At 45.6% G+C, this 24,764-nt stretch overlaps 5 protein-coding genes across 8 annotated transcripts; 3 read left to right on the plus strand and 2 right to left on the minus strand.

The window, feature by feature from the left end:
- LOC8069827 lies at positions 660-5,735 on the plus strand. 2 transcript variants are annotated; one of them, XM_002456243.2, is made up of 7 exons: positions 660-1,757; positions 2,282-2,521; positions 3,254-3,343; positions 3,815-3,964; positions 4,254-4,378; positions 4,790-4,919; positions 4,996-5,735. In XM_002456243.2, exons 1-7 carry the CDS (start codon positions 675-677, stop codon positions 5,119-5,121), a joined length of 1,944 nt encoding a protein of 647 aa, XP_002456288.2. In that variant the 5' UTR covers positions 660-674; the 3' UTR covers positions 5,122-5,735. The 2 variants fall into 2 exon arrangements, with proteins under 2 accessions (XP_002456288.2, XP_021311204.1); XM_021455529.1 differs by lacking the exons at positions 4,790-4,919; positions 4,996-5,735 and adding an exon at positions 4,613-4,783.
- On the plus strand, positions 5,922-7,266 carry LOC8062121. Of its 2 annotated transcripts, none has more exons than XM_002456244.2 (3): positions 5,922-6,429; positions 6,548-6,643; positions 7,007-7,266. In XM_002456244.2, the coding sequence occupies exons 1-3, from the start codon at positions 6,233-6,235 to the stop codon at positions 7,089-7,091; spliced, it is 378 nt and encodes a 125-aa protein (XP_002456289.2). In that variant the 5' UTR covers positions 5,922-6,232; the 3' UTR covers positions 7,092-7,266. The 2 variants fall into 2 exon arrangements, with proteins under 2 accessions (XP_002456289.2, XP_021311205.1); XM_021455530.1 differs by having other exon boundaries at positions 6,548-6,639.
- Positions 7,413-9,908, minus strand: LOC8062122 (mediator of RNA polymerase II transcription subunit 22a). 2 transcript variants are annotated; one of them, XR_002450848.1, is made up of 4 exons: positions 9,507-9,908; positions 9,355-9,420; positions 8,709-9,141; positions 7,775-7,910 (listed from the first exon to the last, which is right to left on the minus strand). XR_002450848.1 is itself a non-coding variant. In XM_002458393.2 (3 exons), exons 1-3 carry the CDS (start codon positions 9,660-9,662, stop codon positions 7,677-7,679), a joined length of 456 nt encoding a protein of 151 aa, XP_002458438.1. In that variant the 5' UTR covers positions 9,663-9,900; the 3' UTR covers positions 7,413-7,676. The 2 variants fall into 2 exon arrangements, 1 of the variants encoding a protein (XP_002458438.1); XM_002458393.2 differs by lacking the exon at positions 8,709-9,141 and having other exon boundaries at positions 7,413-7,910; positions 9,507-9,900.
- LOC8069828 (FBD-associated F-box protein At4g10400) lies at positions 12,542-14,804 on the minus strand. Its single transcript, XM_021455758.1, has 3 exons — positions 13,660-14,804; positions 13,410-13,550; positions 12,542-13,304 (listed from the first exon to the last, which is right to left on the minus strand). The coding sequence occupies exons 1-3, from the start codon at positions 14,746-14,748 to the stop codon at positions 12,942-12,944; spliced, it is 1,593 nt and encodes a 530-aa protein (XP_021311433.1). The 5' UTR covers positions 14,749-14,804; the 3' UTR covers positions 12,542-12,941.
- Positions 19,233-24,311, plus strand: LOC8069829 (probable alpha,alpha-trehalose-phosphate synthase [UDP-forming] 7). Its single transcript, XM_002456245.2, has 3 exons — positions 19,233-21,304; positions 22,649-22,922; positions 23,548-24,311. The coding sequence occupies exons 1-3, from the start codon at positions 19,233-19,235 to the stop codon at positions 23,875-23,877; spliced, it is 2,676 nt and encodes an 891-aa protein (XP_002456290.1). The 3' UTR covers positions 23,878-24,311.

Genomic DNA, 24,764 nt, shown 5'->3' on the forward strand with positions numbered 1-24,764 from the left:
GGTTTAGCTTCGATCGCACACGGCTGCCGCTGCCCTGAGCTGAATTTCCACGCCATCGCAAAATAAGCCTCTACCACAACGCACCTACTGTAAGTTCAGATTTGGCCCGTTCCGTGTCGACACTCGACCGGTTCCCGGCTGCCGATCAACTTCCATACACATGCATGGTGTGGCGCATGATCAAACGTGTTTTTTTTTTCGAGGAGTATATGCGATTTTGCGAGGCTTGCCGTTGGTCACGCAACGGGACAACACAGCAAGTGGGAAAAAGGGAGCGACAACGAAAGAAAACAGGAGAGCACACACCACACACTCCATCTTGTGAAGGAGCATCATGCAACTTGGTGTGTGCAACTTGTTAGATGAAGCACCGGAATTGCCAAACTGCGCACGCCACTGTGGCACTGCCATTTTCCTGAGGCCTTGTTTTTTTAGAAAACAAGAGCTTATATAGTGATTTTTTTAAAAAACTAAACATGCCCTTGTGTCGTCGGCAACGTGGAGAAAACACGCGTGCTGCGTGCGTGCGCGCGCCCGAGCGGAAACGGACAAACCAGCGGGAAAAAGCAGCCAGATAAGGGTACGGGCGAGAGCAACCGGACGGATAGGCACGGCCGCACGGGCACCGTTCCGCCTCCGTTCTCAGCTCTCTCCCGGCAGCCGGCACACCACAGATGCGAGAGCCGCCGCGGTTGTCGCGCAGGCGCACAGGCACAGGCCCCGGGCACGCGTCGTTCCGTTCTTATCCACTCCGGCGCGGTGAGCCGAAGCGGCGCGGGCCCAGCCACGCGGCGGAAGCGGTGCGGGCGACCGTCGATCCACGTCGACACGGTCAAGGCCTCCTTTATTATCCTCCTGAGTCCTGCCTCCCCCTCCCCGTCCCTGATCCCTCCCCGACCTCACCTCACCCGGCGCAACCATCCGCGGCCACTGTTATTATTATATCATCATCATCATCATCACACATCACCTACCCGCTGCCTCCTTCCTTTCCCCTTTCCATCGCCGATTCCTCGCCTCCTCCCGTCGGCTCCGATTCGCCTTCCCCGAACTCCCGATTTGCTAGCGACGCCGACGCCGTGGTGACGCGCCGCGCCGCGCCGCGCATGGAGATCTCCTTCGAGGCGTGGGAGGGCGTGCAGCGGCACGGCCAGGACCTTGCGGACCGCCTCGCGCAGGGCTTCACGGGCCTGCTCCAGGCGCCGCCGCAGTTCCCGTGGCCCCCCGCGCCGCACAAGCGGATGCCCATGCCCTTCGACATCGACCTCCCCGTCGTCCCCTTCGGCGGCGCCGGCGGACGCGGCGTCCCGGGGAAGGACTTCCCCTTCCCCTTCCCCGCCGCCGCCGTCTCCTCCGTCATCGACATCGGCGGCAGGCTGGGCCAGGCCGGCGCCGAGCTCGGGGCCTCCGTAGGCGGGGCCGTGCAGCACGCCGTGCGCCACCTGCCCGTGCCCGTGCCGTTCCGGAACGGCCAGATCCGCCGGCGCAAGCTGCCGACGCCGTCGCCGTCGGCGCCGACTACTCAGGCGCCCCTGCCCCCCGCGGCTTCCGTGGGCGAGGGGGCGGTCGGGCTCTCCGTCGAAAGGGCTGCTGTGGATAGGTGCCCCCTAGAGGCGGCGGCGGCCGCTGCCGCTGCTGCGACTGGGAGCGCAGCCGCATCGAGCGTCAGCGGTCATGTTAACGGCGACGATTTGGACGAGGATGACGAGGGTTTCGGCTGCGATATTGGGACTCTTGGGAACTTCAAGAAGGCCAACGTACGATCTAACTCGTGCTTGCTGTTTTATGGATTTTGGCATGCTATGAAGTTTGCATCTCATATTAGATTAGAGACACGATCCTAGTTTAGGGCGCACTTAGAATTGAGGGTGTCCGGTCTAGCAACTGGTTTAATTGCGATCCTCTTCCTCACAGTTAATCATATAGCCACTGGAAGATTCTGCCATTTTAATTCACAGATTTAAGCCATGATCTTTAATCATCTGATGAATTATCCTTCTTGTGTCAGGAAAAAAAAATCTAAGATTATTGCATGGAACCCTAAACTCAACTCACGTAGAAGGTACAACCTAGATATTGGAGGGAAAATGCACTTCTACGGTGGTGCACACAAGGATGTTATGTCAAAAGTTGTGCAAAAAGTACTTGAGCTAAAACTAACCTAACATTTTGAACCAACCAAATAGTTTTTGTTGGACTTGTGGATATTTCCTAATCTCTTTTCATGTTACAATGGCATGTTGCAACATAGTACTTATCTTCTCTCTTGATGATTATATAGGGTACTGTAAATATGTCGGCAACATACAATACCAGGACTCAGGACATCGAGAGTTCTGTTGTTGCACGTGGAGACCTCTGGAGGCTAGAGGCATCGCGTGGTGGATCAACTTCTGGAAATGATACTTCGCCCCTCTACCTTGTTCAGTTGGGCCCTCTACTATTTGTTCGAGACTCTACGCTTCTCTTGCCTGTTCATCTTTCAAAGCAACACCTGCTTTGGTATGGTTATGATCGCAAGGTACTCAACCTTTCTAAGCGTGGATTTTGACAAACCTTGTTTATTTGCACCACGGACGAACCAAATTTCATTGCCCAAAAGCAATGAAATTACAAAAGTTTAATGATCTATATTGTGATACCCCCGCGTCAATGACCTGCCAGAATGAATTGAACACGTTCAGCTAACAGGCAACCAAACACTTTTGTAATGGTTTATCAAACATCTTGTGATGATTTATCAACTAGTTTGAATTATACTTGTATTTGGTACTTTATTTTGTTCTTTATTTTATTATCATTAAATATAGTGCTCCTTTATATGGGCAATGTTATAGTCTTTATTGTTTATTAAAGATTGAACTATAGGCTAGGTCTACCTTGATTTGCAAATCTATCTAGATTATTATTTGGTAGTCTATTGCAATGCATGCATATGGTGTACAAGGATGTTACTAATAGATTTACTATTACTATGTATGAGCTTATGTGGGATTTTTGGTCATTTTTTCTATTGTGTATCTCTGACATAATATACTTCAGATATTGTCTTCTTAGTCAACCCCACATCTTTCCAAAATAATCATCATTCACATACCCCAAAACTAATCGAATAGCTATGGCATTGTCTTAAATTTAACCTACGACCCGCAGTCTACAATCACCGAACTACCTTCTATGATGTATAAATATGCATCTATGTCTTTCTGATATTTCGTCCTTTTACATTGCTAAACTTGATATTCCATTGCAGAATGGAGTCCATTCCCTCTGTCCAGCTATATGGTCAAAACATAGGAGATGGTTGATGATGTCAATGATGTGTCTCAATCCAATAGCTTGTGTAAGTCTCATTTGTCGTCCTCTTTAATGATGTGAGATCTATCTATTCTATTAAGACATTAAGATTAAAATAACTGACTCGGTGATCTTTCAGGAGAGCTTTTCATTGTATTGCTTTGTATTGTAGTTATGTATTAAAGGATACATTTTGTCATGGTTCCTCAATTGTAAGGTTACCTTTTCCCTGGTAGTCTGAGAGATGATCACGTTCATTTGGCTTTGAGTCTGACATACGATCGATCGGAATATAATACTAAAAGTTAATTAGCGTATCAGCTTCTTTTCTGTATTTGGCAATGAGTACAGTAGCCGACCTGTTTGCTGAAAGTTGTGTTCATTTATAATGCCACAGCAATGCTTTCAAAAATATCAACAAGCATAGTCCCAGTGATCCCAGTTAAATTTGCTTGGTAGTCCTTGCATTTTCCTCGTGCATATGAAGCAGAGTATTAATAATACTACTTTATTGCAGTCGTTTATGGATCTGCAATTCCCTAATGGGCAACTAACATATGTTGCTGGTGAGGGGATATCAGCCAGCGGTTTTCTTCCGTTATTTGGTGGGTTGCTTCAAGCTCATGGAAAATATCCTGGAGAAACAAGAGTGAGCTTTTCTTGCAAGGTTAGTATTTTCAGTTTATGTTCCCTATATTAATCAGTTGTTTAAAATTTAGTTTGTGTGCTTTTTAAGTAGTCTATGTCAACATTATATAAGCCTGCCAGGTTGCAGGCCCTGGTATTTCTTAACAAATTGTGCTAGTACATAGCGAGTCATGAAAGAATGGTGATATGTATTAAATGCGTGACCAGTAATTGCTATATATTAGGCTTGTCATCAATTTTTATGATGTTTCCCGTATTCCAATAGCATATGAGTTCAATCTGACACTTGCTCGCTCTTTTCTTTGAAGAATAAGCGTGGCACAAGGTTCGCTCCTATGTTTCAATGGCCTGACAAGTCTGTTTCATTAGGAGTTACTCAACCCTTGGCATGGAAAAGATCTGGTCTTATGGTGAGACCCAGCATACAAGTCAGGTAGTTTTCTGAAAACATATGGACGACTCTGCAACATTTATGCTTGGCAGATATGTAGGTTTTGATATCAATACTATATCCATTCAGTAAAGAGGTGTTTGGATTTTGGATTACAGAAACATCCAATTAGATGACAAATATCTTACTGGATTGTGAAATAGTTATACTATAAACAGATTTCTTTTTAGTAACTTGGCTTGAAAATGATTATTTCTTCTTGCTATCCTTGTTCAGGTTGTGCTAAAAGCTGTGCTTGTTGCATTAGAATTTAAAATGGCAATGCTTGACAAATACTGTATGCTAGGGAACTGTTGGCAGCCTTAGTTCATGAATTTGTTGGCAATTTTGCTGGTTTCTTTGAATCCTTGTCTCTCTGTTGTAACACCCTTGATCACGGTGCGCTGTTGGCAGTGTGTGCCCTACGTTTGGAGGAAGTGATCCTGGGGTACGTGCAGAAGTTGTCCATTCATTGAAAGAGGAATTGAATGTGATGTGTGGCCTCTCTTGCTCACGGCATCCATCAGCTTATACTGCTCTCTCTGTAAGCTCTAGTTAACATTTCTCATTGGTTCTTTCTAGGATTATAGTTTAGACGTAACATAATCTCTACATGGCAGATTGGACGATCAAAGTGGAATGGTCAAGTGGGTAGTTCTGGAGTGGTAATCACTTTGGAAACCCCTCTTAATAACATTGGAAGGCCGTCCTTATCTGTTCAACTGAATGGTGGTTTTGAGTTGTGATCCTTCCGAGTCGTCCACTGAAGCTGTACATACCAGTGTATATATTGCCATCACTAATATTGTTCGTGCTACTCAGCCAATCAACCTTGAAAAGTTTGTTGAAGTGGGCTGAGGCTTGCAGGTTGTTTTTGTTACTGTAGTCTATAGGTCTCAAGTCTCAACTCAACAAATCAACTGCTATTGTACCCATGCGGGCACAGAAGTAAACTTTTCCCCACTCAGAGACTTGCAATCCTTAAAGAGATTGTGGTACTTGCAGCAGTTGAGCTCATATTTTTAGAAGTTCATGAAAGGGGAGAGCCACGGGCTAATGTTGCTATAGCCTGCCTCCTTGTGGGAGCCACGGGGTCATGTAAGATGTTCATCAAGCTCTCTTTTGGTGCAAGACTGATAATACCTGTCGCAAACTCTGCAATTGAACATTGTTAACAATTGTCTTGTGCGGACCTTATTAACATAATATCTGGCCACTGCTTAGTTTTGCATCGTTGGATGTTGAGACAAACTAGCTGGTGTAATTTTTGGCTGCAATCTTGTATTCCTCGACATGTATTGATCCATGAATGAATGAATGAATGGAAGACCAGCGATCCCTGAAATATATTTGATACAAATCTGTTGTCGCTGGTGTCCATTCCGTGCTGGCTTAAATTCGAACTTATGAGGAATTTTACTATCTTTGCGAAAATAAATTTGCCAGTTTGTTTTAACAAATCTGGTAACGGTGTCAGCAGCATGTTCCTTTGTTTTTTGTGAGGAATACAGGCAGTTTTGTGAGATTAAGGTTTAACTCCTCTAGTTCCACCGCTTGCATTTATGGCTGTTATGAACCAGGTTAAATAGTTTTGCGATTTGTAACCGAGTACCAATTCAATATTAAGCGCAAGGTTATGAACTAGACGAAATAAATTTGCGATTTCTAACCCAATATTAAGTACAGAGATGGTATGAACTAGACGAAATAAATTTGTGATTTCTAACCGAGTATCAACCCAATATAAGTACAGAGGAAGTGGCCCTCGTTAAGTAGCAGGTAAAAGCATCTGCGTCAACAACACAAAGCTGCTCTACACGACGGACTCAGGTCTTGCGTTGCAGTCCCATTTGAGCCATGAAGATCGCTCTCGCAGCTGTGCTGCCACTGCTACTGCTCCTCATCTTCTCACCGGCCTCCATGTCGTCCTCGGCCTTGGCTCCATCCGGCCCCGACGGGCACGGCCCGGGCGTCTACATTGTCTTCGTCAGCCGCGCCGACTACGTTGATTCCGTGGACTACGACCTCCGCCTGCTCGCTTCCGTCGCCGGCAGGTCGCTGTGATCACGTCCATCCATGCCTGCACTGGCACTAGCTATGCCCGTAGTACGTCCGGGGATCGGAGGCGGGGGACCTCACAGCACTGACCCATCATCCTTGGCTTTGTTGCAGCAAGGCAGAGGCGAAGGCTGCGCTGCTCTACCACTACAGCAGCATCGGCTTCGCGGCGCGGCTAGCACCGGAGCACGCCCATCAACTGTCAAGTGAGTGAGTGCACCTGGTTAATCTAGATCAGCATTATTAATTTATTATGCCTCATGGGATTTTGTTACGTCCGAAGTTCCGAATGAGTTTCAGAGAACGTTGTGGCTTAGGCCTTGTTTAGTTCCGAAAAGTGAAAAATTTTCGGTACTGTAGCACTTTCGTTTGTTTGTGACAAATATTATCCAATCATAGACTTACTAGGATCAAAAAATTCGTCTCGTGATTTACAGCTAAACTGTGTAATTAGTTTTTGTTTTCGTCTATATTTAATGTTTCATGCATGTGCCACAAAATTCGATGCGACGGAGAATCTTGAAAACTTTTTGGTTTTCAGGGTGAACTAAACAAGGCCTTAATGTGTTTCAGAGAAGGACGGCGTCGCGGTCATCAAGGACAAGACGGTCCGTATCCAGGAAGACGGTGGCTTGCCTGGCTTCTTCAAAGAGAATAATGTCTGAAAGATCAAAATGTACCTCTTCTGCACGATGCTGCTTAGACACGTTTGGACTTTGGAGCACACAAACTGCGGCGATCTTATATGAGAACATACTCATTCCCTTCTCACGATCTGAAACATGTCCACTGAAGTTTGGAGTACACTTTTATATGTACAACATTATTTACAACCTATCATTTGCCTCTAACATTTCTAATTCAGTATTCATTATTGGAGCTCTAGCGCCTTTGACATTTGTAATTCAGAATTCATTGGAGTTCTGGCATTCAGAATTTATGTAACAATCACTACGGACAAAAGAACGATCCCTCGCGCTTGAAATTACTCTAACCCTGTACCGGACTCAAAAATGATGTCAATGGACATTTTGTACAGCTAGAGACATCTGCAGGCTTGTTTAGTTCAGCAGCGCTGCGCCAGTTTTCTAGTATTATATGTAAAGCAAGATATAGCTACAACAACACTGGTACAACTTAGTGATACTCCAATGATCAAAGAAACAATCGCTGTTAAACCATATGTGAAATGACTGCATACAAGAAAGACGAGCAATTCTATCCTGGAATGATAAGATTAGCCTCAATCATAGGATGGTGACCGCACAACAGATGAGTAGTAGTGTGCCTCTAGCTCCTTGAGGCTCGCTGCTGCCTCCTGCCCAATCCTCTCCAGCATTCTCTCAGTTACCTCAGCTTGCTGACCCAACACTTCTATCCTCCTATCCACATTCTCGTTCAATGAAGCAAGCCCAGAAAATATGGCTGTCCTCTTAAGTTCCGACACTAATTTCAACAGCGAGTCTGCTGAATGTACCTAAACAGAATAAAGACACAAGGGAATATCAGAAATTTTAAAGCTCAAGAGCTGATACATGATTCTTCTTGCCATTTTCATCATATTCTAGATTCTGCTTCAGGTAAATAATTGACTGCGTATGTCAGAGACAATTAGCAAAACACCACTTTCCTCTATAGCATATGGAAGGGAGGGAATGCTTATTCACCTGTCTTCCATGACCACTTTGTCTATAGTGACCTAAGTAGGGTCAGTTCTAAGGTAAACTTCTCTTATTGTCATGTCAATAAGCTATGTCTATCATAAACATCGGCTCTAAATGCATGACTTTAAATGAAATCCAGGTTCTCATGCCCCAACCCAGGTTTATCTTTCTGAGATACTGCTATGTACATCTACACTTCTCCAGTTATACATATCTTGCTTCTACCCAACTGACCCCTGTTTCAATAATATCCTCATTAATCTAGCTCCTTCATTTTTATTTGGGCGATACCACAACCCCATGGCAGGTCACACCTGTAGCAGTATCACATTTGCACATCATATCACCATGGAGTAGGAGTATCAAATGTAATATTACAGACAGACATCTATCTTAGCATATTACTTCCACTGATCGGAGACTTTTTAATTTTGAGTAGCAATATTTATACAGATATATTACCTTAAATTAAATATAAGAGAGTTAGATATATCATAAAAATATTCTTTAGTTTTTATAATGCGTCTAGTAATGTGAATCTTGTGTTGTCAATCTACACAAAACTTTAGATATCAATGGTCAAAGGTAAAAGAGTTTGACTTAGGACAAACCTAGAAGGACCAATATTTCACCGATTGGAGGAAGCATATCCTTTATGATTCTACAGCCTGGCTATCTCGCAATCAAGCTATAATAAGATTGCATCACCCAACAGCTTCTATGTTGTGCTTGTGCGTGATATAAACTGATGACACAAAAGGACAGCTGGCTGAACCCAACTCCTCCTTGTCAAGTAAATTAACTAGATTGGAAGTTGAACTTGTCAGAACTTAAAACCTGGAAGAACCTCATGCGCTGCTTTTATAGTATAGTATGCTTGGAACAAATGTGCAGCCTTCTAGCTTCCCATGCCCCAGCAGAATCACAAAAGTACAGCGAAAGTAAGATATCCAGACAAACAAGAAAGCAATAATCTGTTGCGTTTATTAGAAAAATCAGACCATGCAGTTTACTTATCTCTCTTCTAACCCCAATTTTGTGGCACTGCAGAAGTAGAACAATCACAACATTATATGCCAAAAAAACGGCTCAGAAACCACGGTACATATATTTTTTTGTGTAATAATAACATGTACTCACTCCAAAATTTTGCTCATGTATCTAGAAAAAAAATTTAACTAACTAAGGATGCCTGATTCAAACACAGTTTCAGAATCAAATCCGCTAAGGGTTGGTGGGCAGCGAGCAGGTCCATACCATGCGGGCGGCACGCATCTCCATCTGGAAGGCCTCCTGCGAGTTGCGCACTGGCGGATCGTTGACCTAACCATGGCATTCCGAGCTAGGGTTAGTCCGGAGTGCTTCAGGCTGCCGGATTCGAGGGGGAAAAGGAGTGCGCACGGACGTACTCGGGCGATGTTGATGAGGGAGGAGAAATTGTCGACGAGGCTGGAGACGTCGGCGTCCGCCTTCTGCAGCAGCGACTTCTGCTTCTGCACCGCGGCCGCGGCCGCCGCGGCCGTCGGGCCCGTGGCCGAGCTGGGGCCGCCGCCTGCTTTGCTCATCGCGTGTGGCTGGCTGCAGTGGCGGAGCTAGCGCTGAAAGCGAGCAGGGGCCAAACGGAGACGGAGACGGCTGCCTCGGGCGGTCGGGCCTCGGCAGACGGAGACGGCAGTCGGCTGCGCCGCAGCGGAAGTCGTCAGTCGGCACTGGGCGGCGACGGCGAGCGGCAGGCCGCGGGCGGTCACGCGGGTCCGCCGTCGCCCTCTGGTCGCACGCACGGCAGCACAACTTCACTAGTAAAAAGCTGTTTTTTTTCTTCAGAAAATAGCTTCATAAGTGACTTTCTAGATGAAGCTGAGCTGTGTTTGAAAAAAGTGTTTGGCAAAATAGCTTCACCAACTACTTCATACATAGTTGAGAGAGAGAAATGAGAGAGAAGCTGCAATAAGCTACTTTTTTCCAGTTTCATCTAACTTATGTCTTTGTGAGAGAAGGGGAAAAACAGCTTCACCCATGAAGCTGTTTTGGAAATAAGTGTTTGAAGAAAAAAAACAGCTCACAACAGCTCATGAAGCTGTTGTGAGCTGTACCAAACAGGCCCTCATTATCATGAGTTGATCATATGAGTTACAAACGCCTTGTTTACTTCCACCTAAAACATAAAAATTTTCAAGATTTTCTATCACATCGAATCTTTAAATGCATGTACAAAGTATTAAATATAGATAAAAAATAAAACTAATTGCACACCTTGATCGAAATTTACGAGATGAATCTTTTGATTTTAGTTAGTTCATGATTGGATAATAATTACCACAAACAAACGAAAGTGCTACAGTGTTACAAATTTTTCCAGTTGAGGACTAAACACAGCCTTAGACGATTCTTACAACTAGGCATGATTGCTTGTGTCGGAAGAAAACAGGGATATATATATATATATATATATAACTTTTTACTATCATTAAGTTTGGCACCTCTCTAAATACCAATTTTAGAATGGTAAATACATTTTTACCATTAGAACTACGAATTTGATATAAATATACAATATTTGTCTTGGTGGTAGTCCACATCAGTTGGCCAGCGTGGAGGGTGAAGGGAAAAAGACCTCCCTACCTCTGGCGCCTTACTCTCTCTTTCTCTCAGCTCAGGACACACACAATCAGCACTGCAGTGTGTTTTTTTCATATTTTCCACAAACATAAGATCAGATAAATGATCGCACATAATGAATAAATTGACATATATAAATAATCACATATAATAGATAAATGCACACATATTTTACAGGTTCAAATATAATTATCTGTGAACCTGTATTCTAAGAGAAAAACATTGTTCTGTGACTGAAAAGTAAAGTACTGGCTGATAAGATCAAGCAAACAATGATATATATATTCATGGTTAAACCGAAATATCTGTTGATAGATATAATTGGCGGTCTGTCCTACTTGATATTTTCAGCTAGGTCCACCAACTCACAGTTTCGGGGATGAAGAAATATATGGCTGACTTGGCTAGTGCAGGTCATGGTGTGTTTGGTTTATAGCCCCAACTAGCCTGGCTAGCCCAATCTAGCCTGGCCAGCCCAAACCTGCCCCCCATGTAGTCAATACGGACTTGTTTGGTTGGTAAGCTCTCTCTAGCCTGGTTTACATATTCAATTGTTTGGTTGGGTGTATGTTTCCTTGGCTAGCCTAGTATAGCCGACTAGGGAGTGTTTGGTTAATGGTTTACTGGTTCAGCAGTAAACTCCACTGGTAGCCTTACCCCTCCCCCTAGGCTTCATCGTAAAAAAACGCCAGCCTCCCCCATCCTGAGCTCTCCATTCACCTCTCACTTGTCCCTTCGCCTCCTTGCCGATTCTGGACCGCACCGTCGCCCAGTCAGTGTCAGCCATGTTCGAGATGAGCGACTACCACCCCGCCGCCGACGCCGAGATCCATCGTGGCCTACTCCGGTGCCAGGGGCACTGGTTACGCGTGTTTCTCGCATTCCACAACGAAACTTCGCCCCTCGGCAGCTCTATCCGGCAGCTTCTCCGTACGCAGTGACGGCGAGCCCGTCGGGGAGGCGTCCGACAACGGCGACTCCGCCCATGACGCTGCTTCCGAGGGGGAGTGCAGTCGTATATCAATGCCACAGGGGCTTACCAGGAACTTCAACGACCTCAGTCGCGTGGGATGGAACAGCGAGGAGGGAAACAGGGAGGGAGCGACCGAGAGTGAGGCAACGACCGAGAGCGGTGGCTCGAGAGAGGAAACAAGTGAACAGTAGCCCGAAATCAAGTGGTGAGGCTTCCTTTTTTATTCGATGGTCGGCCAAGGCCAAGCGGGATGGCCGACCAAGGCCATGCGGGATGGCCGACCAAGGCCAAGCGGGCCTACCACAGAGGCCGCGCACGGAGCCAGATAGAGCCTGGTTCTAGAAGAAACACCAACCCCGTGTTTCTTTCTGGGCCTGGCTCCGGATATACGGTTGGCCTCCTGGAACCTGGCTAGATGGGCTGGCCTACAAACCAAACAACCGAAATCTAGCCCAACCTAGCCAAAGCTCAGCCTAGGAGCTCAACCAAACACACCATAGCTAACAGAAATGGAAACATCAATACACCCCTAAAAGCACACAAACAACAAAATTAGCATATTCAAGAATTAGTTCTGGTTCCCCATTAAAGACTTGTTGAACTCAAGTTTCAACTCTGATCCTCGAAGCAGAATTTGTGAAACTGAAAACTCAATAGAGATTATCACAGTACTTGTACTACCGATAGTAGTGAGCTCCCTCTTTGTATACGATACTCAAAATTTGAAGAAGGCTTTACCATTGTTTTGTTAAGAATTGAAAACAAAACAAGCACTATATCAAAATATATGTATAATATTTCTATAGTCCTGATGAAACATCCAACATCGCTAACAGGACAAAACAATATCAGTTAATAACATGAACTACGCCAATCATTAGTGGCAAGGAAAGCTATGCATCAGAACAAGTTTAGGGACATGTAGTGCACCATTAGAAAAATGTTTTAAAAGTTTATGGACCTAAATGACATTCTTGGATAAGTTGTCCGCTCATGCATCAATCTCAACTAAATAAAAATAGTTCCACATACTTCATCAGAGATAAATAATAGTTGCTTTTGCAGGCCTAGATGAATTTAGAAACCCATTACTCAATACTCAATACCTGAAATTATAAGCACATGCACACACTCACTCATACATTAACTCGGGAACAGCCAAAGTGCTAATCCCAGAAGTCGGCGTTGGCTCTGATTGACTGGAAGCACCCATATTATTTTACCGCTTAAAATTATCCACAAGTTCCAATTCTTATAACAGAGCAACTCTGTTTTCCTCCTGGCATCGCTGAGTGCAGCAGTGGCATACGTAAAGGTCACTGGGCGGCTTATAGATTCCCAAAAATTGGATCTCGGCATCCGGAGAGGCTCTATGTTTAGGCTCCACTAGCTCAATCTGGTCACTGTCCCAATCTTTGCTTGTCCAACAGTAGAGCTCGACAAGCTTCAGAGCTCTGGCTATCCTAAGCAGAAAGGTCAGAAATCCCAACTGGCAGTCTTCCCCTCCAAAATACTCGAACACCACTCTGTTGATCGAATGCTCAATGCACCTAATAGAATTTGCAGTGTCCCATTCTTCAACACTGACCCGCTGGGAAATGGACTGCTTATTAGGCTGCACGGGTGAAGCGTTGTGAACACAAAATCAGGAATGAGACATAAATTTCTTTGACACATCAGAGGGGGTAAGCAGTTAGCATAAAGGTTATATTAGTATTACCTCGACACGGAGCACCTCGAGACAGGGGAAGCATTTGAGCAATTGAACAACAAAGACGGTGTATCCCTTCTCGGAGAAGGGCACCTGGATGGCCAAAGTCTTAACACTGTGCACCATTGCGCCGAGCTTTACGATCCCTCCCTGTAATATGCAGAAAATGATCGGATTCAGAAGTCAGAACCATTTCAGAGCGATATGATCCGAAATGATCAGAGCTGCGACTGCGACTAGCAGTCGAAGAAAACATTACATCATGCACGGTGTCATAGAGGATCAGTGGGCGGACGGTGATCCCCAGGTACCCTAGCACCTGCAGCTTTGGCGCGAAAACGATCTTAACCTTCGCCTTGCCACTCGGCAAACCAATCCCCACCAATTCTTCGAGGTTTGGGGCGTCCTCAACAACGAGCTCTTTCAAGCCGCCGAAGTCACCGTACAGGCGTGCTAGGCTCTTGGACCGGAGGCAAATCTTGTCCAATCCAATGATGTTCTTGAGCTTCACGCACTCCAGGGAGTTGCAGTTGGACAGGATGGCCTGCAGGGATTCCTGGGATACGTTCACGCTAGACAGGTTGAGTATTTTGAGGGCGGGGAGCCACGGCGCGGGCGCCGGCACCCGCGCCGGCCAGGCATCCGGAAATCTGCAGTGATCCACTTTGAGGGTTTCGAGGGAGGAGAGCTCGAGGAGGGACCCAGGAAGAGTGGGCATGGAGATTGCGTAGAACATGTCGACGTCGACTTCCCGCGCGCCGTGACGCGCGAGGGCTCGGAACCAGCCGTCGACGACGGCCAGGCGATCGTCAAACCCCCACCCGTACATGACGAACCGGAAACTCCGGATGCGGATGCGCGGCCGGGCGGCGAGGATGTCGGTGATCGCGCGGATGAACCAGCCGCCGCCGCGGCCTTGCTCCGGTGGGAACGGCTGGCACGCGTTGAAGTCCAAGAGGGATTGGTCGAACAGGCCGCGCCATCGCGACGAGAGAACTGCCGTGCGCCCGGCGTCGCGGAGGGGGAGCAAGGAGAGGACGGACAGGAGGACGGCGTCTGGGAGATCGCTGATTCGATCCCTGCCGTCCCCGGCCGGCCGATCCGCGGTGCAAACCCTATCCACGCAGCCGGACTCCAGAAGAGCGCATTTAGCCGCCCGTGGCCTGCCGCCGAATTCCCCCTCGTCGGTGTCCACGGCCCGCGAAGGCGGGGCTAACGCAGGCGGCGGGCCACCGGAGTGCGGGTTCGAGCAGCTCGACGAACCCGGCGGCCAATCCCAGCCCACGATCTGACCCTGCCGCGACGAGATCGACGAGGGGGGAGAGGAAGGGCTCACCCAACTTCTCATTGTCTGCCCGCGGCCGCCAGACGGTTTCCTCGCGTGCTGCGTACAGACGGGAAGAAGTCGAATGAGGCCCTGTTATGAGCTGCGGGCCTGCGGCTTGTAGTTACTTTTACACTTGAGTCCATTTCCTCTTAAAATATTAAAAAAATAACTTTAGTTCTACTCCTATTTTATTCTCTAATACTAGCTTTGCAGCTAGCCCCTTCCCCGGATCGGGGAGCGGAGGACCACGGCTGGGGATGAGAGGCGGGTTAAGTTGCCGGCGGAGAAAGGAGCGCGAAGATATGAGGGCCCGCGACCGTCGTGTTGCTCCTACGCCATCGCCTAGGGACGTCGAGTGTCGCGGGTCCGTAATTGCAGTGAGCATCGTGGTTGTTCGTCGGAAGCCGTGGGTTTTCGGTGGCTCACGCTCACACACTCAAAATCAAAATATAGAAGAGATATAACTCGATTTACTCTGGTTCAAACTTCTGAGCCCTACGTCAAGCAGAACAGTTATCTTTGTGTTAAAGATGATCAATTCAGATTTACAATGATGGAGATTGAAAGATTAGTAGGGGATCGCTCAGTGCTATCTAGGGTTCTTTCATCTTCTTCCTCTCAAACATAAAATATCAATTCATGCCTAACTTAACACTATTGGTGGCTAAATTTGACAAAGGCTACATAAGAGTAACTCTAGCAGTTTACCTAAACGCACTGCCTATTATATATTTAGATAGTACAAGCCAAATAATGCACTCCGTCAAGCTATCTATCATACTATCTAAATTTATTGGCCATATAAATTCTCCTTTTCACTATCTGTTTCTATTGAGCCAACAATTGACTACCTATATTCTTGTTCGTTGTTTTCCCCTCACATGAGTCTTCCGCTTGCTACCATTATAGGGGTGCCTCAACGTCGACGCGGAGAAGTCTGACGCCCCACAGGGTATATGTCGCAGCTACGACCCCTTATCCGCTAGGTCTGGAGGTTGGAGATGGCCCTCCTCCACGGAGCACCTCCGATGCGACTTGTCTCAGGCTGGGCATATTTTAACTACAAATCGAAAACCGAGCCGAGCCGAATCGAACTGAAATATCGGTTTTTTTGGTTTTCAGTTTCGGTTTTAATACTGGAGAAGTTCGGTGTTCGGCCCCTTCTTCGGTTTTGCCTCGCACCAAAACTTAACAAACGTAAAAACCGAACTTCACTGTGCACCGAAGAAACAATAGCTGAGTTCTCACAATTTCGCACAGCTGTTGAGCAGGCCAACAGGGACCCCCACGTACCCCAACCTGCATCCTATTCTCCCGTAACCCAACAGCCTGCATCCTATTTCCCATAACCCTACAGCCAGCCACAACTCAAACTGAGCCGCAACAACCAGAGGCGACCTAGGCGGCGTTCGTAGGTGCAGGGGCAGTGGCGGGGCGGTCCCAGCAAGGCATCCGCAGCCGACAAGGGGCGGCGGCGCATCGGCAGCAGCGAAGATGCTCCGCAGGCCTGCAGCTACAACTGGCAGGGCAACCGCAAGTGGGAGGCAACGGTGCCTCGGCTCCACGCGTCTGTGCATCCGCGGGCGCGTGGTGCGCGGACAAGGCACGACAAGGTCGAGCCATCGAGCGCTAATCCACTACTCATTGCCCTACTTCTTCTCTATGCCGTTGTTAATCGGTTTGCTCGGTACGGAACCGTAAACCAAAACCGAAGAATCCGACATTGAATTCGTCAGTTCTTAGTTTTTGAGCAATGGATCAGTTCGTCAACTTAGGAAACTGAAATTTTGGGAAACCGAACAAACTGAACCGAATTCTCAGTTTAAACCAAATGCCTAGTCTGAGACTTGTCCTCCTAGAACACATCTTCTTTATCGCGTGAACATCAACACATGATCATTGTAAAGAAATAACATATTAACACAGAAAACACATGTGCTATACTATACCACTCTCTCCATTCATGAAAAGAATGAAATTCTCGTTTTTCATAGAGTTAAATAGTTTGAACTTTAATTAATTTTATGTAAAAGATTATTATTGTTCATGGTATAAAATAAGTACCGTTAAATTAGTTATAGAATATATTTTCATAATAAATTTTGTTTGAAGATAAATGTTAATATTATTTATTATAAACTCAGTCAAATTTAGATTTTTTTGACTGATACGTATCTTATAACTAGTAGGATTCCTGCGGGTTACCGCAGGTATGAAGAAAGAATATAAATAGGTTAGAATGTGTATTGCCTAGTTGGACAACTTGTATGTTCAGATAAATAAATGACTTGCTGACGTGGATATTGCATTGCGTGAGCTAGTTGATTTTAACTGTGTGTGATAGTGAATTGTCTAGTTGAATAGCTTATATGGTAAGAGAAATATGTAGTGGAGTGTGATAATGAATTATCTAGTTGTATAGCTTGGATGTTAAAAGAAATAGTTAGTGGTGTTTTGCTTTACAAGAATATACCTCTGTTCGTATTTAATTGTCGCGGTTGATGTGCTTGCAACAAGTTTGACTCAATTTATAGAAAATATGTCTAACATTTATATATTTAAATAATTTTATTAAAACACTAGATTCAAAGATCTTTTTAATAATATTAGTTATGTACTGTAAATATTAATATTTTTAATATATATAACTAAAGGTGTTTCTAAAAACATAAACGATAATTATTTAGTGACCGAGGGAGTACAAGATAAGATTGCATTGTTAGACCGACCGGATTTCCAGTTCCGTTGATTTCGTTCTCAAAGGGCCAAACATCATCACCAATTTCCCCCACGTAGGCCTCGTTTAGTTCCCACCAAAAATTAAAAATTTTTCAAGATTTCTCGTCACATCAAATACTACGGCACATGTATTAAGTATTAAATATAGATGAAAATAAAAATTAATTGTATAGTTTGACTGTAAATTACGAGATGAATCTTTTAAGCCTAGTTATTCTATGATTGAAAAATATTTGTCAAATAAAAACGAAAATGCTATAGTAGCAAAATTCAAAAAAAATTCGCAACAGGCCGTGTTTAGTTAGGCCTTGTTTAGTTTCTCACCCAAAATTTTTTCATCCATCCCATCGAATCTTTGGATACATGCATGAAACATTAAATGTATATAAAAAAATAAACTAATTACACAGTTTGGTTAAAAATCGCGAGACGAATCTTTTAAGCCTAGTTACTCCATGGTTAGCCTTAAGTGCTACAGTAACCCACATGTGCTAATGATAGATTAATTATACTTAACAGATTTGTCTTGCAGTTTTATGTAATTTTTTTATTAATTTCTAAAAACCCCTCTCGACATCCTTCCGACACATCCGATGTGACATCCAAAAAATTTTAATCTCCAATCTAAACATGGTCTTAGCGAGGCGAAAAATTTCGCGACACTGTAGCACTTTCGTTTGTTTGTGGTAATTATTGTCCAACTATCGACTAACTAGGCTCAAAAAATTCGTCTCATAAATTTTGACCAAACTATGTAATTAGTTTTTTATTTTCGTCTATATTTAATACTCAATATATACGTCTAAAGATTCGATGTGACAGAGAATTTTGAAAAATTTAGGCATCGCTCCTCGATCTGCTACCCGTACCCGCATTCATGGACGCCACCGTGCGCCGCACAGCGCCTAGGCCTTGTTTAGTTCCGAAATTATTTTACTTTTGTTTTTATTTGACAAATATTATCTAATTATGGACTAACTATGTTCAAAAGATTCATCTCGTGATTTACAGTCAAACTGTGTGATTAGTTTTTGTTTTCGTCTATATTTAATGCTTCATACATATGCCGCAAGATTCGATGTGACAGGGAATTTTGAAAACTTTTGGGATCTCGGATGAACTAAACAAGGCCCTAGTGCCAACTGCGTAGCGTAGCCCACCGGCGCAGACTGGGTTCGGGGATCCCCGTGTGCGGCTCTGCTTCAACAGCTGGCGCCACAGAAACATCAGTTTTTTGTCCGCGTCAGGCGCTACGGCCCTGCCAGAGCAGCAGCAGCGACGAGAGCAACGTGACGAGCGGCCCGAGCGGCGAGCGATACAGGCACACAACAGGCCACAGCCCGTGCGCGGCGCGTCCTCCCTCCTGCGTCGACCCCTGGCTTGGCTTCGGGGTGGGCGCAGCGCGTGTGCGTGGCGCCGACCTTATCCCCCGCGCCGGTGTGGGTGGTGCCGCTTTCCAAATCCAACGCACACCCCAGTACCCCGCCGTCCCACGCACATCTACGCGGGGCGCGCACACAGCCGCTAGTCTTTCGCCCCCACGCCCCACGCCCCACGCGCCACGCCACGCCACGCCACGCCGCACCGCACCTGGTGCTGGTGTGTTGGCGACTTGGCGTGTAGCCCACCTTCCCTTCCCCCGTTGCGCGGCGCGGTGATCTCTCTCTCTCTCTCTCTCTCTCTCGCGATAAACCTATCGATCGAGCAATCCAATCCAGGTTGAATCGGGGGATCAATCTGGTGCGCGTTTCGTCCGATCGTGAGCCATGTTCTCGCGATCCTACACCAATCTAGTCGATCTCGCCAATGGCAACCTCTCCGCCCTCGACTACGGCGGCGGCGGCGGGGCTTGGGGCGACGGCGGGGGCGGGGGCGGGGGCGGGGGTGGGGGCGGGGCCGGAGGCGGGGGCCGCCCGCCGCGGGCGAGGCGGATGCAGCGGACGATGACGACGCCCGGGACGCTCGTGGAGCTCGACGACGAGGACCAAGCGGGCAGCGTCGCCTCCGACGTGCCGTCGTCGTTCGCCAGCGACCGCCTCATCGTCGTCGCCAACACGCTCCCCGTGCGCGTCGAGCGCGGGCCCGACGGCCGCGGGTGGAGCTTCTCCTGGGATGAGGACTCGCTCCTCTTCCACCTCCGCGACGGCCTCCCCGAAGACATGGAGGTCCTCTACGTCGGCTCCCTCCGCGCCGACGTGCCGGCCGTCGAGCAGGACGAGGTCGCGCAGGCGCTCCTCGACAGTTTCCGCTGCGTCCCGGCCTTCCTCCCCAAGGACCTCTGCGACCGATTCTACCACGGCTTCTGTAAGCAGACGCTCTGGCCGCTCTTCCACTACATGCTCCCCTTCTCCCCAGACCACGGCGGACGCTTCGACCGCTCCCACTGGGAGGCCTACGTCCTCGCCAACAAGCTCTTCTCCCAGCGGGTCATCGAGGTCCTCAACCCGGAGGATGACTACGTCTGGATCCACGACTACCACCTCCTAGCCCTCCCCTCCTTCCTGCGCCGCCGATTCAACCGCCTCCGCATCGGCTTCTTCCTGCACAGCCCCTTCCCTTCGTCGGAGCTCTACCGTTCTCTCCCCGTCCGTGATGAGATCCTCAAGTCGCTGCTCAACTGCGATCTGATTGGGTTCCACACCTTCGATTACGCCCGGCATTTCCTGTCCTGCTGCAGCCGCATGCTCGGGATCGAGTACCAATCCAAGAGGGGATACATTGGTCTTGATTACTTTGGACGCACGGTGGGGATAAAGATCATGCCTGTTGGGATTAACATGGTGCAGCTGCAGTCACTTCTCCAGCAGCCTGATCTGGAGCGGCAGGTCACTGAGCTCCGGCATCAATTCAATCGGAAGACTGTCTTGCTCGGTGTGGATGATATGGACATTTTTAAGGGGATTGATCTGAAGATTCTTGCGTTTGAACAGATGCTGAAGACGCATCCAAAATGGCAGGGCCGAGCAGTGTTGGTGCAGATTGCAAACCCAAAAGGCGGCAGCGGGAAAGACCTTGAGGGGCTACAGACTGAGATTGAAGACAGTTGCAGGAGGATCAATGAGCAGTTTGGACGGACTGGATATAGCCCTGTTGTACTTGTCAATAGGACACTGTCAAGTGTTGAGAGGATGGCTTATTACACCATTGCAGAGTGTGTCGTTGTCACTGCAGTCAGGGATGGGATGAATCTTACACCATATGAATACATTGTGTGTAGGCAGGGAATTCCAGGTTTGGCTGGTTCTGTGGATGATAAACCAAGGGGGAAAAGTATGCTAGTTGTATCAGAATTCATTGGCTGCTCACCATCGTTGAGTGGAGCAATTCGGGTAAACCCGTGGAACATTGAGTCAACAGCAGAGGCCATGAATGAATCCATCGCTTTCTCAGATACTGAGAAGCAACTGCGACATGAGAAGCACTATCGGTATGTCAGCTCACACGATGTTGCCTATTGGTCTAAGAGCTATATTCATGATTTTGAGAGAAGCTGTAGGGACCATTTTAGGAGGAGATGCTGGGGTATTGGACTAGGATTTGGATTTAGAGTGGTTGCTCTTGACCGCAATTTCAAAAAGCTTAATGTGGATTCTATTGTTGCGGATTACAAGAAGTCAAAGAGCAGGATCATACTACTGGACTACGATGGAACCCTAGTACCACAAACTACAATGAACAAGACTCCAAGTGAAACTGTTGTTAACATGATGAATACCCTGTGTGCTGATAAGAAGAATGTTATTTTTATTGTAAGTGGAAGAGGAAGGGATAGCCTTGAAAAATGGTTTTACCCTTGCCCAGAGCTTGGCATTGCTGCTGAACATGGCTACTTTATGAGGTACAAGTCTTTCCATAGTTTTCATGACTATTTAATTTATTACAGTTCCTTAGTGTGTTTCATTGCCTCTTTGCCTTAAATGCAACTGATATTCATCTTAACTGCTAATATAAATGAATGCAAAGTTATATTGAAGTTTAATATCAAATGTTGTGAGGTTGCTTGCTTTCCTGACTTGACTCTCAAAAGAAAGTAAAGAGAAGATTTTCCTATTTTTGTGATTAATCTGTCACAAAACTTTAGATTTCCCCCATTGCAGCATGCCACTATTACAATTTCCCTGTCCTAACTCATTCTTTTGATTAGAAGATCAGGCGATCAGCCAAAGCTTCTTACATGAACAGCTCATTCATGGTCTGTTTATGCTTAGTAAACTCTGTATTACAGAAAATCACCAACCAAAGATTTCATTATCATTGTTGTTGATTAAGATGGCTCAAGCTCAACATTGATTTGGTGAAACTGCTGTCATGTTATATTTGTCCAAAACATCACCAGAACATATACCTAAAAGTGCTAGAAAGACAAGAAATATGCTTTGCATTTTATCTGTATGATTCTGATAGCTGCCGTGCTTTTGATGCATTCTAGTGCAGTCCAGACAAGAAATATGCTTTGCATTTTATCTGTATGATTCTGATAGCTGCTGTGCTTTTGATGCATTCAAATGCAGTGCAACCCCATTACCTACTCAGATATTGTCATGTTGGCAATGCGTCATTCCTATTTTAAAAACTATAAGAGCAGTGCCATTTACGCCTTTTAGTGACAATCACACATCAGATATGTAAATGTTTCAGCAAGGCAACCTGCTCAGGATAGCTATATGTCTAGGACTGATAGTAACTCTGATTATTATTGGCTGACAGCTTTGGACTTATGCATGACATATGAATATGCTGATCATCAACAAAATGTTTATCCCCATGCATCAATACTTTATCTTTGCATCCACACAACACTTTGATAGTTCAATATAACCGAAAAATCTTGTCCTGTCATTTGGATGATTATTTTAGTGGCAATATGTGCTTATTGCTCAATCAAGAATGAGCATACAGCACAGTAAAAGGTCTGATTGATAGCTGGGCTACTGGCAATATACGCAGATTTATTGTTCTCATCTGGGTGATAAAATAGGCCGTGAATGGCTTAACACTTCCAACTCTGCAACTTGCATATCGAAAGTGCTTGCATGTAAACAGTCGGATAAACTTTTAAACTTCTGTGTTCTTTGATGGTTTTATATGATTCTTTTGAATATTTGTGAGTTTGAAGTGTTGTTAAACATTGGGATTTCTTAGTAAGTTTGGGACATATCTCAACATTTGCTTATGTCGGCAGGTGGACCAGAGATGAACAGTGGCAAATACAACATCAGACATCAGATTTTGGATGGATGCATATGGCTGAGCCGGTAATGAAACTGTACACAGAGGCAACTGATGGATCATATATTGAAACCAAAGAGAGTGCTTTGGTCTGGCATCACCAAGATGCTGACCCTGGTTTTGGATCTGCGCAAGCGAAAGAAATGCTAGATCATTTGGAAAGTGTCCTGGCCAATGAGCCAGTCTCTGTAAAGAGTGGCCAGCATATTGTAGAGGTTAAGCCTCAGGTATTGAATTTCTCCAAAACACATTATGTACTCTGCATGGTTGAAATTGACACTTATGTTATGGATGTTCATGTTCCCCACACCATGTGCAAAATAGTGTACCTATTAGGGCACTCACAATGCAGACTCTATCATAGAGTCTAAAGTTATTTATTACCTCGAACAATGTGGACTTAGAGTCTAAATAAGACTTGGAGTCTTATTTTTTCTACCTCTTTCTTCAATAAATATGCTGCCACATCAGCAAAATACCATAAATAATATGTAATTAATTGTCTTGGACTCTGTGATAGAGTCTTGCATTGTGAGTGCCCTTAAGATTATTCGTCATAAGTGTTTCTGTTCTTTACCTGAAACTAACTCGAGTTAATTTATTATGAAGTCTGCATTTAGGCCATAGTACTATCATTCATCTCCCATGACATTTTATGATGGCTAGGAGACATAGAAATTTGAATTTGCACGTGCTTAAAATCCATAAAACTTATCTAAGTTGAATTTGCTATGAAACTTGGTTATCAAAGACCTTAGTCTGATTTTGTGTTGAAATTTATTTCTCTGTTGTCAGCAGAAATTTAGTCACTTGTTACCCCGAGTTTAACTCCCTGCTTTTCTTTGATTGCAGGCTGTCAGCAAAGGTTTTGTGGCCGAGAAGATACTTTCAACTCTCATGGACAAGGGAAGGCAAGCAGACTTCGTTCTGTGCATTGGTGATGATAGATCGGATGAGGATATGTTTGAACAGATTGCTGATAGTATGAGGAGGAGCATGGTTGATCCTGAAACCTCGCTGTATGCCTGCACGGTCGGGCAGAAACCAAGCAAGGCCATTTACTATTTGGATGACGCTAATGAGGTCTTAAACATGCTTGAAGCACTTGCCGATGCATCGGAGGAGGCTGGTTCTGGTTCACCGGAAGCCACGGATGGACCATCTACACTGGAGGAAGCATGATAATGGCATCAGGTCCCATCCTGGGGAGGTGGAAGTGCTTAGCTGATTTGGCACTGCCAGGACTAGACGAAAACTGAAGCCGATTTCGTTCAGCAGGAAGTGAAACGTTAGCAATACCAGGATAGTCAATGTCAATAACCTAGTTGTTTCTCTATTTCTGCTTCCTTTTCCAGTTTACCTTAAGGTAGAGTAATTTTCATATTGTATCTAGTAGTAGGTAGGAAAAAGTGCCTGGAGGGAAGAATCCATGGCCGGCATCTTTTCACCTTTTTCATCCTTGGTACCAGTTAAGAGAGAATGGAGTATTTCCGCGAGTTCATAGAATCTAAGCCGAAATTAGTAGGTGGCCATTGGGATTGTGCCCACTGGTCCAACTGATCTCAACCGTCTTTTCAGTGATTGAAGCCAACGCGAGCAGAGGCCAGTGCGATACCTGAAGAAGCCTGTTCTTGCATGTCAAATAATTCCATTACTTCAATAAACATAAGGAACTACAAATGGATTTATATAAGATATACCCTTTGATGGATGAATCGGTTCTACCAAATAGTCGCACAAGGGATCGGTCTAGTAGTTTATCGTGATTCTAGTTTCTTCTCTGTTTTGTTTACTATAGGGATCAGAATTATTACCCGAGTAGTTTATCGTGATTCTTCTTCCTTCCCTACCTCCGTTCTAGTTTAGAAATACTTGTAATGATTCATGAGAGAACTACCATATAGCGACGTAGCAGCCCTTCTTAGCGAGAAGGGTAATTTTGGAGAGCCAAAAAGATGGGAGATAGTTTAGACAACCTAATTGGAGCCTGATTTTTTATCTGTTTTCTAAACTTTGTGATAAACTAGGTAGCGTGCCCGTGCGTTGCTACGGGATAGCTAATACTTTGT

The sequence above is a fragment of the Sorghum bicolor genome, chromosome 3 (assembly GCF_000003195.3).
Source record: "Sorghum bicolor cultivar BTx623 chromosome 3, Sorghum_bicolor_NCBIv3, whole genome shotgun sequence".
NCBI classification, from domain to species: Eukaryota; Viridiplantae; Streptophyta; class Magnoliopsida; order Poales; family Poaceae; genus Sorghum; species Sorghum bicolor.